This window comes from Nerophis lumbriciformis, linkage group LG37 (assembly GCF_033978685.3).
Source record: "Nerophis lumbriciformis linkage group LG37, RoL_Nlum_v2.1, whole genome shotgun sequence".
NCBI lineage: Eukaryota > Metazoa > Chordata > Actinopteri > Syngnathiformes > Syngnathidae > Nerophis > Nerophis lumbriciformis.
Genome location: NC_084584.2, coordinates 9,313,470 through 9,327,669, shown reverse-complemented (window position 1 = coordinate 9,327,669; position 14,200 = coordinate 9,313,470). Strand labels below are relative to the sequence as shown.

The following is a 14,200-nucleotide window of genomic DNA, read 5'->3' as shown; positions in this document are numbered from 1 at the left end:
AGTGCGAACTCAGACTGACTATTTTAGAACGTGCCAACAATACTCAATTTACATGTCATGACCTGAAATTAACCAAATATAAAAGGTATTGTTATTATAAGTGCGAACTCAGACTGACTATTTTAGAACGTGCCAACAATACTCAATTTACATGTCATGACCTGAAATTAACCAAATATAAAAGATATTGTTATTATAAGTGCTAACTCAGACTGACTATTTTAGAAAAAGCCAACAATACCCCATCTACATGTCGTGACCTGAAATTAACCAAATATGAATTGTGTTGTTATTATAAGTGCTAACGCAGACAGACTATTTTAGAAAAAAACAACAATACCCCATTTACATGGCGCGACCTGAAATTAACCAAATATAAAAGATATTGTTATTATAAGTGCTAACTCAGACTGACTATTTTAGAAAAAGCCAACAACACCCCATTTACATGTCGTGACCTGAAATTAACCAAATATGAACTATATTGTTATTATAAGTGCTAACTCAGACAGACTATTTTAGAACGTGCCAACAATACTCAATTTACATGTCATGACCTGAAATTAACCAAATATAAAAGATATTGTTATTATAAGTGCTAACTCAGACTGACTATTTTAGAAAAAGCCAACAATACCCCATGTACATGCCGTGACCTGAAATTAACCAAATATGAATTGTGTTGTTATTATAAGTGCTAACGCAGACAGACTATTTTCGAAAAAGCCAACAATACCCCATTTACATGGCGCGACCTGAAATTAACCAAATATAAAAGATTTTGTTATTATAAGTTCTAACTCAGACTGACTATTTTAGAAAAAGCCAACAATACCCCATCTACCGGTACATGCCGTGACCTGAAATTAACCAAATATGAATTGTGTTGTTATTATAAGTGCTAACGCAGACTGACTATTTTAGAAAAAGCCAACAATACGCCCATTTACATGCCGTGACCTGAAATTAACGAAAATTTAAAAGATATTGTTATTATAAGTGCTAACTCAGACTGACTATTTTAGAAAAAGCCAACAATACTCCCATCTACATGCCGTGACCTGAAATTAACCAAATATGAATTGTGTTGTTATTATAAGTGCTAACGCAGACAGACTATTTTAGCGGAGCATTGATAGCAGTGAACTAATGCTCCCTTCTGCCTGGCCTCAAACTTGCTAAAAATCAATTCTAGATTATAATTCATTCATTTCCCACCTGGTAGTAGACAAATGTGACCTACGTTTGCTTTTTTAAATCCAAACAGCAGTATTATTAACTTCCCTTGATATAATATAATGCATTATGTCTACTTAAAGTACCAGTAAATGGAAAAACCAGTTGACTTTGTATGCTTAATTGTGTTTTCTTTATATAAACAACTTTATTTAATCCACAAAGTACATGAAAATATTGTCTAAACATCACAAAATGCCACAGATTCAGTTGGACATTTTTCGTTTCCACTCAGAACATTTTCGGCAATTTCCGTCGATTCGGGGTCGGATGACGTCGCGAGAGTAACGTTTCTGCCCTTTGACCATATTAGATCAGTCATACTGGAAATACGCAAACATTGTAAAGAGATGTGTTTTTCCTTATGTAAGACATGAACACATAGGGTTGGATTTTTTTTTTTTTTTTTAAATTGTAAATAAATATCTAACAATTGAGTCAACAGATGGAGGGCGCATATCATTATGTCAAGATAATGGCACTAGCATTTACTTCATTTAAGAATATTTTTCAACATATTGAGCAAAAAGGTCTCCTTTTTTTTTTTTCTACCAAGAAAAGCACACTTGTTATTAGTGAGAATATACTTATTTTAAGCTATTTTTGGGTTCATTGAGGTTAGCTCATTTGACATGTTTTGGAAAGTCTTGACAAGCCAAATTTTCTTGTTCTATTGGCAGATAATTTTGCTTAGTTCAAGTAAAATACCCCTCATTTTTGTATTTTTTTTTCTTGTTTTTGAACACTGACTTTTTGCAGTGTGGAATTCAGGGAATTTTTGAATCGGGTTGAATCGGGTGAAAAATGTGGAAGGTAGAGCGCGCCAAAATCTGGAGAAGAAGAAGAGGAAGAAGTGGAAGAAATGTAATAAATAGATGAATTTTGGTGTAGAATAATATAATTGACATTCTTCACTGCAAAAAGTCAGTGTTCAAAAACAAGAAGAAAAAAAGAAAAAAAAATGAGGGGTATTTTATTTGAACTAAGCAAAATTATCTGCCAATAGAACAAGAACATTTGGCTTGTCAAGACTTTCCAAAACAAGTAAAATTAGCTAACCTCAATGAAGCCAAAAATACCTTAAAATAAGTATATTCTCACTAATAAGTGCACTTTTCTTGGTAGAAAAAAAAAAGAGAGACCTTTTTGCTCAATATGTTGAAAAATATTCTTAGTGCCATTATCTTGACATAATGATATGCATACATTTTTTTTTTTTCATGCTTGAAGTAAGTAATGATTACTTTAAAAAAGTAGTTTTATACTTGTGAGTGTTGATGACACAGCTTTGCAACACTTGATATTCTAGTTTCAAGCATGTTTTACTCAATATAGGTCATCACATCTCAGCAACAATCTGTAATATCTTACTGAGATCATTTAGGACCAAAACACTTAAAACAAGTAAAACCATACTTGCCAACATTGAGACCTCCGATTTCGGGAGGTGGGGGGTGGGGGCGTGGTAGGGCGTGGTGGGGGCGTGGCTAAGAGGGGAGGAGTATATTGACAGCTAGAATTCACCAAGTCAAGTATTTCATACACATATATATATATATATATATATATACATACACATCCTGAAAATATGCAAACAAAACTGTGTTTGGATAATTGATACTTCAAACTTGCATAAATAAATCTTAAGGAATATAACATAACTTGGCTTCTGAGAGCTTCAAAATGTAATGAATAAAATGCTAAAGTTGTTGATAAACAAGCAATTATTTTAATAATTAAATATGGTCATTTTAAATGAATTATTATGATAATTTAAAATTAATTATTTCAAATATGTTTATTTTAATGTATAATTCTAATGCCTGGATGTAATAAGGAGTCAGAAAAAATACAAATAAAAATACAATAAATGTTGATGTTTTTAGCAAAATATAGTAAAAATTGATTTAGTTTTTTTTTTTTTTTAATTAATAAATATATTTATTTTTAGGTAAGATAAACATAATAATACAATGTATCTCTAGTCTGGATGATTTAGTTCTTGTCACCCTGTTGTCCTCCTGTCGTGAAAAAAGGCTGTCCTCACTCAGGTCCGCATGGAGCTGGAGGGGGCGTGGCCTCCAGCTCCGGCTGAAAATCGGGAGATTTTCGGGAGAATATTTGTCCCGGGGGGTTTTCAGGAGAGGCGCTGAATTTCGTGAGTCTCCCGGAAAATTCGGGAGGGTTGGCAAGTGTGAGTAAAACACACTAACATAAAATCTGCTTAGTGAGAAGAATTATCTCATCAGACAGAAAGTAAGCAAATATCACCCTTATTTGAGATATTTCATCTTACTTAGATTTCACTTTTTGCAGTGTTGGGAGTGGCGTTGTAAGTGGAAACACTGAAATATGGTTCCTTTCCTAATAAAGGTCTAGTTGTGTTTTTAAAATAGTTACAGGTGTGCCCTCATGAATCCACCATTGGAGAGGCGCAGAAGGAAGTCAAAGGTGGTAACAGACAGCGAGCGCCGGTGTTCAAGTGCGTACCCCTCTACTTACCACCTGAGTGGGCTTGAGTGACTCGCCGTCAAAGTGCGTGAGGCTGGAGGTGTCGTCCGGTAGTCCGTCGCAGTCCTCCAGCTCCTGGGAGTTGCAGGCCGGCTTGTCCTTGTCGGGGTTGGCGAGCTGGGAAGCGACGGGGACAACAGAAGGCGGCGGGTTATTCTCCCGTTTGCATTGATTAGCATTGAAGCAGCGCCTGATTAGCATGGAGACCCTCAAGTGGGAACAGATGATGCTAACGTGGGCTGGGAGGAAGTGGGCAAAAATGTGAGGGCGAGGAGGGCGGAAGGAGGCTCGGAGCAACTGGAGGGGGTTGTTGGTCACAATGGATGCAGGCTCATTTAAAAGTTGGAGGGGACAACTTGTATAAAGGAGAGGACAAACATTGAAAGGCTGCTACATTGGAGTCAGAGCCTTTAACCTCTTAAAGTTGTTTACATGCTTTTTTTTTATTTCTCTTTGCTATTTGGGCTTATTGGACCCTAATTATAATAAAAACAAAGAATCATCTTTTGATATGATGTACTTAGTCCATAAGTACACAAACGTGTACTTCATGTTTAGTGACATGCTCATTCTTATTTTTTTCAAAATTCCATTGTACAAACCCCATTTCCATATGAGTTGGGAAATTGTGTTAGATGTAAATATAAACGGAATACAATGATTTGCAAATCCTTTTCAACCCATATTCAGTTGAATATGCTACAAAGACAACATATTTAATGTTCAAACTCATAAACTTTTTTTTTTTTTTGCAAATAATAATTAACTTAGAATTTCATGGCTGCAACACGTGCCAAAGTAGTTGGGAAAGGGCATGTTCACCACTGTGTTACATCACCTTTTCTTTTAACAACACTGAATAAACTGAGAAAACTAATTGTTGAAGCTTTGAAAGTGGAATTATTTCCCATTCTTGTTTTATGTAGAGCTTCAGTCGTTCAACAGTCCGGGGTCTCCGCTGTCGTATTTTACGCTTCATAATGCGCCACACATTTTCGATGGGAGACAGGTCTGGACTGCAGGCGGGCCAGGAAAGTACCCGCACTCTTTTTTTACGAAGCCACGCTGTTGTAACACGTGCTGAATGTGGCTTGGCATTGTCTTGCTGAAATAAGCAGGGGCGTCCATGAAAAAGACGGCGCTTAGATGGCAGCATATGTTGTTCCAAAACCTGTATGTACCTTTCAGCATTAATGGTGCCTTCACAGATGTGTAAGTTACCCATGTCTTGGGCACTAATACACCCCCATACCATCACACATGCTGGCTTTTGAACTTTGCATCGATAACAGTCTGGATGGTTCGCTTCCCCTTTGGTCCGGATGACACGATGTCGAATATTTCCACAAACAATTTGAAATGTGGACTCGTCAGACCACAGAACACTTTTCCACTTTGCATGAGTCCATCTTAGATGATCTCGGGCCCAGAGAAGCCTGCGGTGTTTCTGGGTGTTGTTGATAAATGGCTTTCGCTTTGCATTGTAGAGCTTTAACTTGCACTTACAGATGTAGCGACCAACTGTAGTTACTGACAGTGGTTTTCTGAAGTGCTCCTGAGCCCATGTGGTGATATCCTTTAGAGATTGATGTCGGTTTTTGATACAGTGCCGTCTGAGGGATGGAAGGTCACGGTCATTCAATGTTGGTTTCCGGTCATGCCGCTTACGTGGAGTGATTTCTCCAGATTCTCTGAACCTTTTGATGATATTATGGACCGTAGATGTTGAAATCCCTAAATTTCTTGCAATTGCACTTTGAGAAACGTTGTTCTTAAACTGTTTGACTATTTGCTCACGCAGTTGTGGACAAAGGGGTGTACCTCGCCCCATCCTTTCTTGTGAAAGACTGAACATTTTTTGGGAAGCTGTTTTTATACCCAATCATGGCACCCACCTGTTCCCAATTAGCCTGCACACCTGTGGGATGTTCCAAATAAGTGTTTGATGAGCATTCCTCAACTTTATCAGTATTTATTGCCACCTTTCCCAACTTCTTTGTCACATGTTGCTGCCATCAAATTCTAAACTTAATGATTATTTGCAACAAAAAAAGAAAGTTTATCAGTTTGAACATCAAATATGTTGTCTTTGTAGCATATTCAACTGAATATGAGTTGAAAATGATTTGCAAATCATTGTATTCCGTTTATATTTACATCTAACACAATTTCCCAACTCATATGGAAACAGAGTTTGTATGTTATACTCTTCTGACACCACCAGATGGCAGTATAAGTGTCCACATAAGCGGCCATAAGACCCCAATTTAGTAGTGTACACAATTTTGGAAATAGGAGCTTAAAAGGTGCTGTCCACGCATGTGGCCACTGGGCCTTTTAATAGACAGCTTCGGATTTTTCACGGTACTATCCCACTATGCATTGCCGGAATCCATTTTGGAGGGCGAGCGCCATTGTTCACGACATATTTCCCAACAATTGCTTGGATTTTACTGACCTCAAGTCCATCCGTCCATCCTTTTTCTACCGCCCATTAAATACGCGTGGTGGTCAAGCGAGCTCTGTTCTCAATAGGTACTAGGGTTGTACCAGTATAGTACCGCGATACTGATAAATCCTATTCGGTACTATACCGCCTCTGAAAAGTACCAGTTCCCTGCCCCCCTTTTTTATGTGGTGACATTGCTGGTTTTACAAGCAGAGGAGCATGTTCGGCGGCACACACACGGAGTACTTACAAGCAGACACAGTGTGTAGACAGAAAAGGGAGAATGGACGCATTTTGGTGTAAAAAGTAAAGATAAAGGTGAAGTTATAACAATGAAACACCCTCAGGAAGAGCTGCTTTAACACATGGCTAGCCAGCTCGCGGCTAACGTCCATCGGAAGTGTTTTAGCTACTTCTAAATCACTAATACTCGCCTCCATGGCGACGAATAAAGTATGTTTCTTGCAAGTATTATTATCACTGGAGGACGAGGAATAGCTAAAAATGCTTCACTACACACCGTAGGAAGATACAATAGCTCACCGGCGTCACAATATAAACAAATGTGGATCTACACCTGACATCCACTGTAATGATACCAAGTACATGAGCGTATCTAGTCGATACTACTATGGATATTTTTTGTCATCAAAAAATCTGTTTTCCTTTTTTTTTAATTCATATTATGTTTATAAAGTCAGTAAATAAGTCCCTGGACACATGAGGACTTTGAATATGACCAATGTATGATCCTGTAACTACTTGGTATCGGATCCATACCTAAATGTGTGGTATCATCCAAAACTAATGTCAAGTATCAAAGAAGAGAAGAATAAGTAATTATTACATTTTAACAGAAGTGTAGATAGAACATGTTGAAACAGAAAATAAGCAGATTTTAACAGTAAATGAACAAGTAGATGAATAATCAATTTTTACAGTTTGTCCTTTATAAAGTGTACAAAATAATAGGTGTATAAATGACACAATATGTTACTGCATAGACTAATTAGGAGTCTTTGTTTGTTTACTTACTACTAAAAGACAAGTTGTCTAGTATGTTCACTATTTTATTTAAGGACTAAACTACAATAATAAACATATGTTTCATGTACACTAACATCTTTTGTTCAAATAAAGACAATAATGACATTTTTTGTGGTCCCCTTTATTTAGAAAAGTATCGAAATACATTTTGGTACCGGTACCAAAATATTTGTATAGGGACAACCGTAAAAAAAAAAAAAGATACCTAAAACGAGCGCCTTTCCGTGTTTTTCTCGCCTTCTCCTAAGTTGGATGTCAAAGTTGACCAACTTCTCAGTTTATGTTCACAACATTCTACTATCCAGGTGAGAGGCATGATTTATAATCTAGAATTAACTTTCACCAACTCAGAGGTGACGGAGCAGCAGCAGCTCAGTGTGTCAATATAGCAGCATAAACTAGTTAGCGCCCCGTGATCGTGAAACTGCTAAAAGTAGTTCCTCTGCGTTAGCGTTTATAACAACAATATCGCTAATACTTGGTTAATATTCAGAACACGAGATGTAAATGTATTATTTTTCACGTTTTTTTTTATGTTTTTAGTGGACTTTATGGGCGGAAGAGTGTATTGCCAATGGCTGCATTGTTAGCCGCCTCATACTTGCCGTATTTTACTAATTAGTATGCATTAAAAAAAGAAAAATGTGTTCTTGTCTTACATCAGGATTGTGAATGATAGGCAAAATTCCACCAAAAAAATGTAGTTACCCTTTAGACCAGGGGTGCTCACACTTTTTCTGCAGGCGAGCTACTTTTCAATTGATCAAGTCGTGGGGATCTACCGGTACCTCATTCATATATATAATTTATATTTAATTATTTATGAAACATATGTTTTTGTTAACAAGTTAAAGGTGTTTAATGATAATGTAAGCATGTTTAACACATAGTTAATATTGTTAAAAAATTAAAGGTGTTTAATGATAATGCAATCATGTTTAATACATATAGTTAATATTGTTAATAAATTAAAGGTGTTTAATGATAATACAAGAATGTTTAATACATATAGTTAATATTGTTAATAAATTAAAGGTGTTTAATGATAATACAAGTATGTTTAATACATATAGTTAATATTGTTAACAAGTTAAAGGTGTTTAAAGATAATGCAAGCATGTTTAATACATATAGTTAATATTGTTAACAAGTTGAAGGTGTTTAATGATAATACAAGCATGTTTAATACATATAGTTAATATTATTAATAAGTTAAAGGTGTTTAAAGATAATACAAGCATGTTTAACACATATAGTTAATATTGTTAACAAGTTAAAGGTGTTTAATGATAATAAAAGCATGTTTAACACATATAGTTAATATTGTTAATAAGTTAAAGGTGTTTAAAGATAATGCAAGCATGTTTAACACATATAGTTAATATTGTTAACAAGTTAAGGTGTTTAATGATAATACAAGCATGTTTAACACATATAGTTAATATTGTTGATAAGTTAAAGGTGTTTAAAGATAATGCAAGCATGTTTAACACATATAGTTAATATTGTTAATAAGTTAAAGGTGTTTAAAGATAATACAAGCATGTTTAACACATATAGATTCCTTTCTTTCATGAAGACAAGAATATAAGTTGGTGTATTACCTGATTCTGATGACTTGCATTGATTGGAATCAGACAGTGGTGTTAAAAACGTCCGCATTTTCGAATGGAGGAGAAAAAAAGTCCTCCTTTCTGTCCAATACCACATGAAACTGGTTGGTTTTTGGCATCTTATTTGTCCAGCTTCCGTACTCCTTTGTATACACTTTACAAGAAATACATTGTCGGCAAACTCCGTAGCTTGCTAACTTGTGCACGCCAGCTTTCTGAGACTCTTGTTTTGTTAGCGCAACTATGCAACTGTGCAGTCGGTCTTTTGAGTTTTGACGCCAGGTACGACGCCAGAGTCTGTTGAAATAAAGTGTTTCTCGCCTTCCAGTCGGTAATTTTAATGAGCTGGCAGCAGCCAGCGTCATCTCAGAAGACCCTCAGGTGCCGTGAATGTCAATCAAGTGACGAAAGTGACGTCATAGTGAAGATTTATGATCGCTCATTTTTAGGACTATTTTTTTAATGCCTGGCTGGTGATCGACTGACACACCCTCCGAGATCGACCGGTAGCTCGCGATCGACGTAATGAGCACCCCTGCTTTAGACGCATCAGGCAGGAAGTTGAATGATGCGGAAACGTTTGTTACTGGATACCTTTTAACACGGTCCTGCCTATCTGTAAGTAATATGCAGCAATATTTATTTGATACCTGTTAGTATTGACAAATATGCTGTTTTGGACTGCAACATTCTTCAATTAAGGACACGCACTACCTATGTCTAGCTTGTGTGCTATTGCGTGCTTAGCTGTTGTGTAGCTGCTACCTCCTAGTAGCCTACAACCTAGTCTAGAATTTTATCAAAATATAACTATAGATGTCAACATTGTGTATGTGCTGAAATATTCATTTATGATTGTTTCGGACATTTTAGATGCAGGCCTGTACAATCCGATAAAGTACTTGTTATTACCGGGTCTTCAGAGGTCAGGTGGTTCAGCCTCTCAAGGATGAGGGCGGCCTGCTCGTCGCTCATCACGTGCTCCCCTCTGCGGTCGCCGATGACCAGCTCGGGCCACATGGGTCCCACGGTGCGCTTCTCCAGCGTCACTTCCAGGCTGAGGAGACAACAACAACAAAAAAGTGTTCCGTTTAAGAAGGTAAATGTGTGACGGAGGGTTGGCACACCTTCTGTCCTCCCTGATCACCCAGGCGCTGGCCTCGGGGTCCACGGAGGCGTACAGCTGGCCCTCTAGCAAGGGGGCCACTCCCTGGACGCCCAGGCTGATGTTGTCCGCCGTCAGCCGGAAGTGGACGCTTTCTTTGGTGACGCCCTCGGGCATGCGGACGCAGGCCGTGATGTCCTCTGCGGTCTGCTGCCAGAAGTAAAAGGGTTCTGGACACAAGAGGATTATTGATTAAAAAAAAACATCTGGTACAACTGGTTGGGAATATTGAGAAGATGCAGATGGAATACTTCTGTCAGTACCATTTGACTTCAAGTCTGCTCATTAGGATGTTTTCAAGGTATTTTACTTTGAAAATAAACCAGAGGTTTTATTTTGCATCTTTGGGCACCACACAATTCGTCATTTTTTCCCCCACAGAGACGTTATGCACCAGGTGTCATGTCTGTGTGATCATGTTTTTGTTTTGGTCATGTTCGGTTTTGTTTTTGGACTTCTTGTGCACTTTTGTTTTGTCACCATAGCAACCATTAGTTTTCACCTGTCACGTCACGCACCTGTTTCACGTTTTGAGTCACGCACCTGTTTTCGTTAATCATGTCTGTAGTATTTAAGTTCATTGTTTTCAGTTTGTCTTTCTGGTGACATCCCGCATTTATGCTTCTGCACACTCTCCACACCCTTATGACCCTTGCTGCTCTTTTTTCAGGCCGGTTCCATGCCAAGTAAGTTTCTGTTTATTAAGCCACAGTTAGTGTTTTTTGTTGTTCATAGTTTCTGCCTTTGTGCAAGTATTTGTTTTCATAGCCAAGTCGTTTCTCCGCCACTGTGCGCGCTTTTTGTTTGTACTTTTTTGTAGTTATAGTGTTTAAATAAATCATGTATTCACCTTCACGCCACATCTGGTCCAATTCACTTGCACCTCGGGAGAACAAACCACGCCACAGTCCCAGTCATGACACCAGGTGCAAGTGGAAGCAGTACCGGTACCAAAATGTATTTTGATACTTTTCTAAATAAAGGGCACCACAAAAAAATGTCATTATTGTCTTTATTTGAACAAAAAATGTTAGTGTACATGAAACATATGTTTATTATTGTCATTTAGTCCTTAAATAAAATAGTGAACATACTAGACAACTTGTCTTTTAGTAGTAAGTAAACAAACATCCATCCATCCATCCATTTTCTACCGCTTATTCCCTTTGGGGTCGCGGGGGGCGCTGGAGCCTATCTCAGCTACAATCGGGCGGAAGGCGGGGTACACCCTGGACAAGTCGCCACCTCATCGCAGGGCAAACAAAGACTCCTAATTAGTCTGCTGACGTATGCAGTAACATATTGTGTCATTTATACACCTATTATTTTGTACACATTATGAGGGACAAACTGTACAAATGTATTATTAATCTACTTGTTTATTTACTGTTAATATCTGCTTATTTTCTGTTTTAACATGTTCTATCTACACTTCTGTTCAAATGTAATAATCACTTATTCTTCTCTTCTTTGATACTTTACATTAGTTTTGACACCACGCATTTAGGTACCAATCCGATACCAAGTAGTTACAGGATCATACATTGGTCATATTCAAAGTCCTCATGTGTCCAGGGACGTATTTACTGACTTTATAAACGTAATATGAATTTTTGAAAGAAAAACGTTTTTGTGACGATAAAAAAATATCGATGTAATCATAGTAGTATCGACAATATATGCTCTTGTACTTGGTATCATTACAGTGGATGTCAGGTGTAGATCCACCCATGGCATTTGTTTACATTTTGACGCCGGTGAGCTATTGTATTCTCCTACGGTGTGTAGTGAAGTATGTTTAGCTATTCCTCGTCCTCCAGTGATAATCCTACTTGTAAGAAATGTACTTCATTTTCCAGGATTAGTCATTTAGAAGACGCGAAAACACTTCCGACTGCGGATGGATGTTAGCCATGTCTTAAAGCAGCTCTTCCTGAGGGTGTTTCAGTGTTATAACTTCACCTTTATATTTACTTTTTACACCAAAATGCATCCATTCTCCCTTTTCTGTCTACACACTGTGTCTGCTTGTAAGTACTCTGTGTGTGTGCGCTAGAGATGCGCGGATAGGCAATTATTTCATCCGCAACCGCATCACAAAAGTCGTCACCCATCCGCCATCCAACTGAGCTAACATTTTATTAAAACCGCACCCGCCCGCACCCACCCGTTGTTATACATCTAATATAGACGATGCAAGGCATTAGTGAGGTTATAAAGCTTTTGCCTGTTAAAGAAAGGAGACTGATCCAATGCAGCAGAGACATTCAATGCGTGCCACGCTGTCACGGCCCAGACGCACACCAGTGCGCAATCATCTGGGAGCCGCGCCGAGCGCACCTCCAAGCACACTCGCACCACTCAAACTGCTGCAGGCAGCTGCGTTCTATCTTGTTTTAACATCCTGTGGCACTCTTCTGGGATCACGACGGACGAAACTGCTCATGTTCAGGGTGTTTGTGGAGGTTCGGGGTTTTGCACAAATGTGATGCACCATGTTAGATGTCCCGGTTTTGTGACTGTCGTAGACATAAACAGCGTCGCAGCTCTTGCAAATCACGTAGCCAGCATTACTATCATCCTGATTTACAACCTCATAAAAACAAGTCCACGCTGAACTTTTCTGGCCTTTTTTTCCCCTGGTCTTTAGTATTCCCTTTTTTAGTTTGTCGCGTGTCACGTTTGCTGCCGGCGTTGCCATCTTTTTTTTTTTTCTTCTTCTGTTGTGGCGTGCTGCAGGTGCCTGCTCGTTTTTCGTATGTGGGTAACAACATTTAACTATGTATATATATTTCCGAATTGGTTTAACTGCCACCCGCCTGAATCTATTTAAAATCTTTTTTTTTTTTTTTTTCAACCGCCCGACCCGCGGATAAAATCTAATTTTTTTAAATTTCAACCGCCCGACCCGCGGATAATCCGCGGACTCCGCGGTTGTGTCCGCAAACCGCGCATCTCTAGTGTGCGCTGCCCAACATGCTCCTCTGCTCGTAAAACCAGCAATTGCACCGCGTGCCGACGACGTGCCGTCATGCCTGTAAAAAAAAAGGGGAACCGGTACTTTTCAAAACAGAGCATTGTATTGTTTTTGCTTCATTAGCACCGTGATACTATACTAGTACCGGTGTACCGTACAACCCAAGAGGCCAACAAAGCTTGAAGGAATGACTCTGCCCACTATCAGCGCTTCCATCAGGGGCAATTCTGCAGCCTCGTCCTCCACTTGATAGTGATACGTTCCTGAGACCCACAAACAACAATCTGTCCCTAGACGACCTGGAGCCCATTCACTCCTAGGCATCTTTTTGTTCCGTTTCTGCACATTCTCGCCTCAGCTTAAAAGCTTTTTTCCCTCGGTTGCCAATGATTCAAGCAAGGAAATCAAAAACAACGCCAAAACATTCCAAAGACCTCATTTTCGCACACCCACTCTCTTCTTTGGACTGGAAATATGGCATGGAATTTTGGAGAAATAGGCGGAGGAGGTCCTGATGCCACATAACTCTGCACTGGGCTTGTCGTCTCGCAATGATGACAAAGTGTGCTGACTCATCGAAACAAGATCCTGACTCATTCAACACAGTTACCACATGCTGGGCAATACTTACAAATGTTGCATATATGGTGTCAACTCAATAATACGGCATATGTGTGTGTGGCCTGGGTGACATTTTCGATCCACAGCTCTTTTTGCTGAATATTTTCAAAATAAAATGCATGCATACAGTAAGGGCTGGGTAATATTACTAAAAACTATATCTCCATATAAGTGTTTGATATTGGTTTAATTTAATTATTTTTCTAAGACTTATGTAAAATAAATAGCAGAAGGAAAAATATATTTAAATGTAGATATTTTTATTTCAACCTTCCTCTGATTATAATCCCCTCAGATGTCAAGGCAGAAAGGAAAGAAAATGTCAACAAAACCACCAATCAAAAACAATCAATGTAAACAAAATTTAAACAATAACCTATAGATGTCAACATTGTGTACGCGCTGAAAGATTAATTTATAATTGTTTATCAAAATATAACTATAGATGTCAACATTGTGTATGTGCTGAAAGATTCACTTATGATTGTTTATCAAAATATAACTATAGATGTCAACATTGTGTATGTGCTGAAAGATTAATTTATAATTGTTTATCAAAATATAACTATAGATGTCAACAT

At 38.1% G+C, this 14,200-nt stretch overlaps 1 protein-coding gene across 1 annotated transcript in view; it reads right to left on the bottom strand.

The window, feature by feature from the left end:
- The window catches only part of nudcd1 (NudC domain containing 1), a 56,507-nt gene that overhangs the window by 17,588 nt on the left and 24,719 nt on the right, over positions 1-14,200 (bottom strand). The window contains exons 6-8 of the mRNA XM_061931106.2: positions 9,984-10,191; positions 9,769-9,913; positions 3,739-3,864 (exon numbers count right to left, since the gene is read on the bottom strand). Of these exons, the coding sequence (XP_061787090.1) occupies positions 3,739-3,864; positions 9,769-9,913; positions 9,984-10,191 (479 nt within the window). The remainder of the gene's footprint in view (positions 1-3,738; positions 3,865-9,768; positions 9,914-9,983; positions 10,192-14,200) is intronic.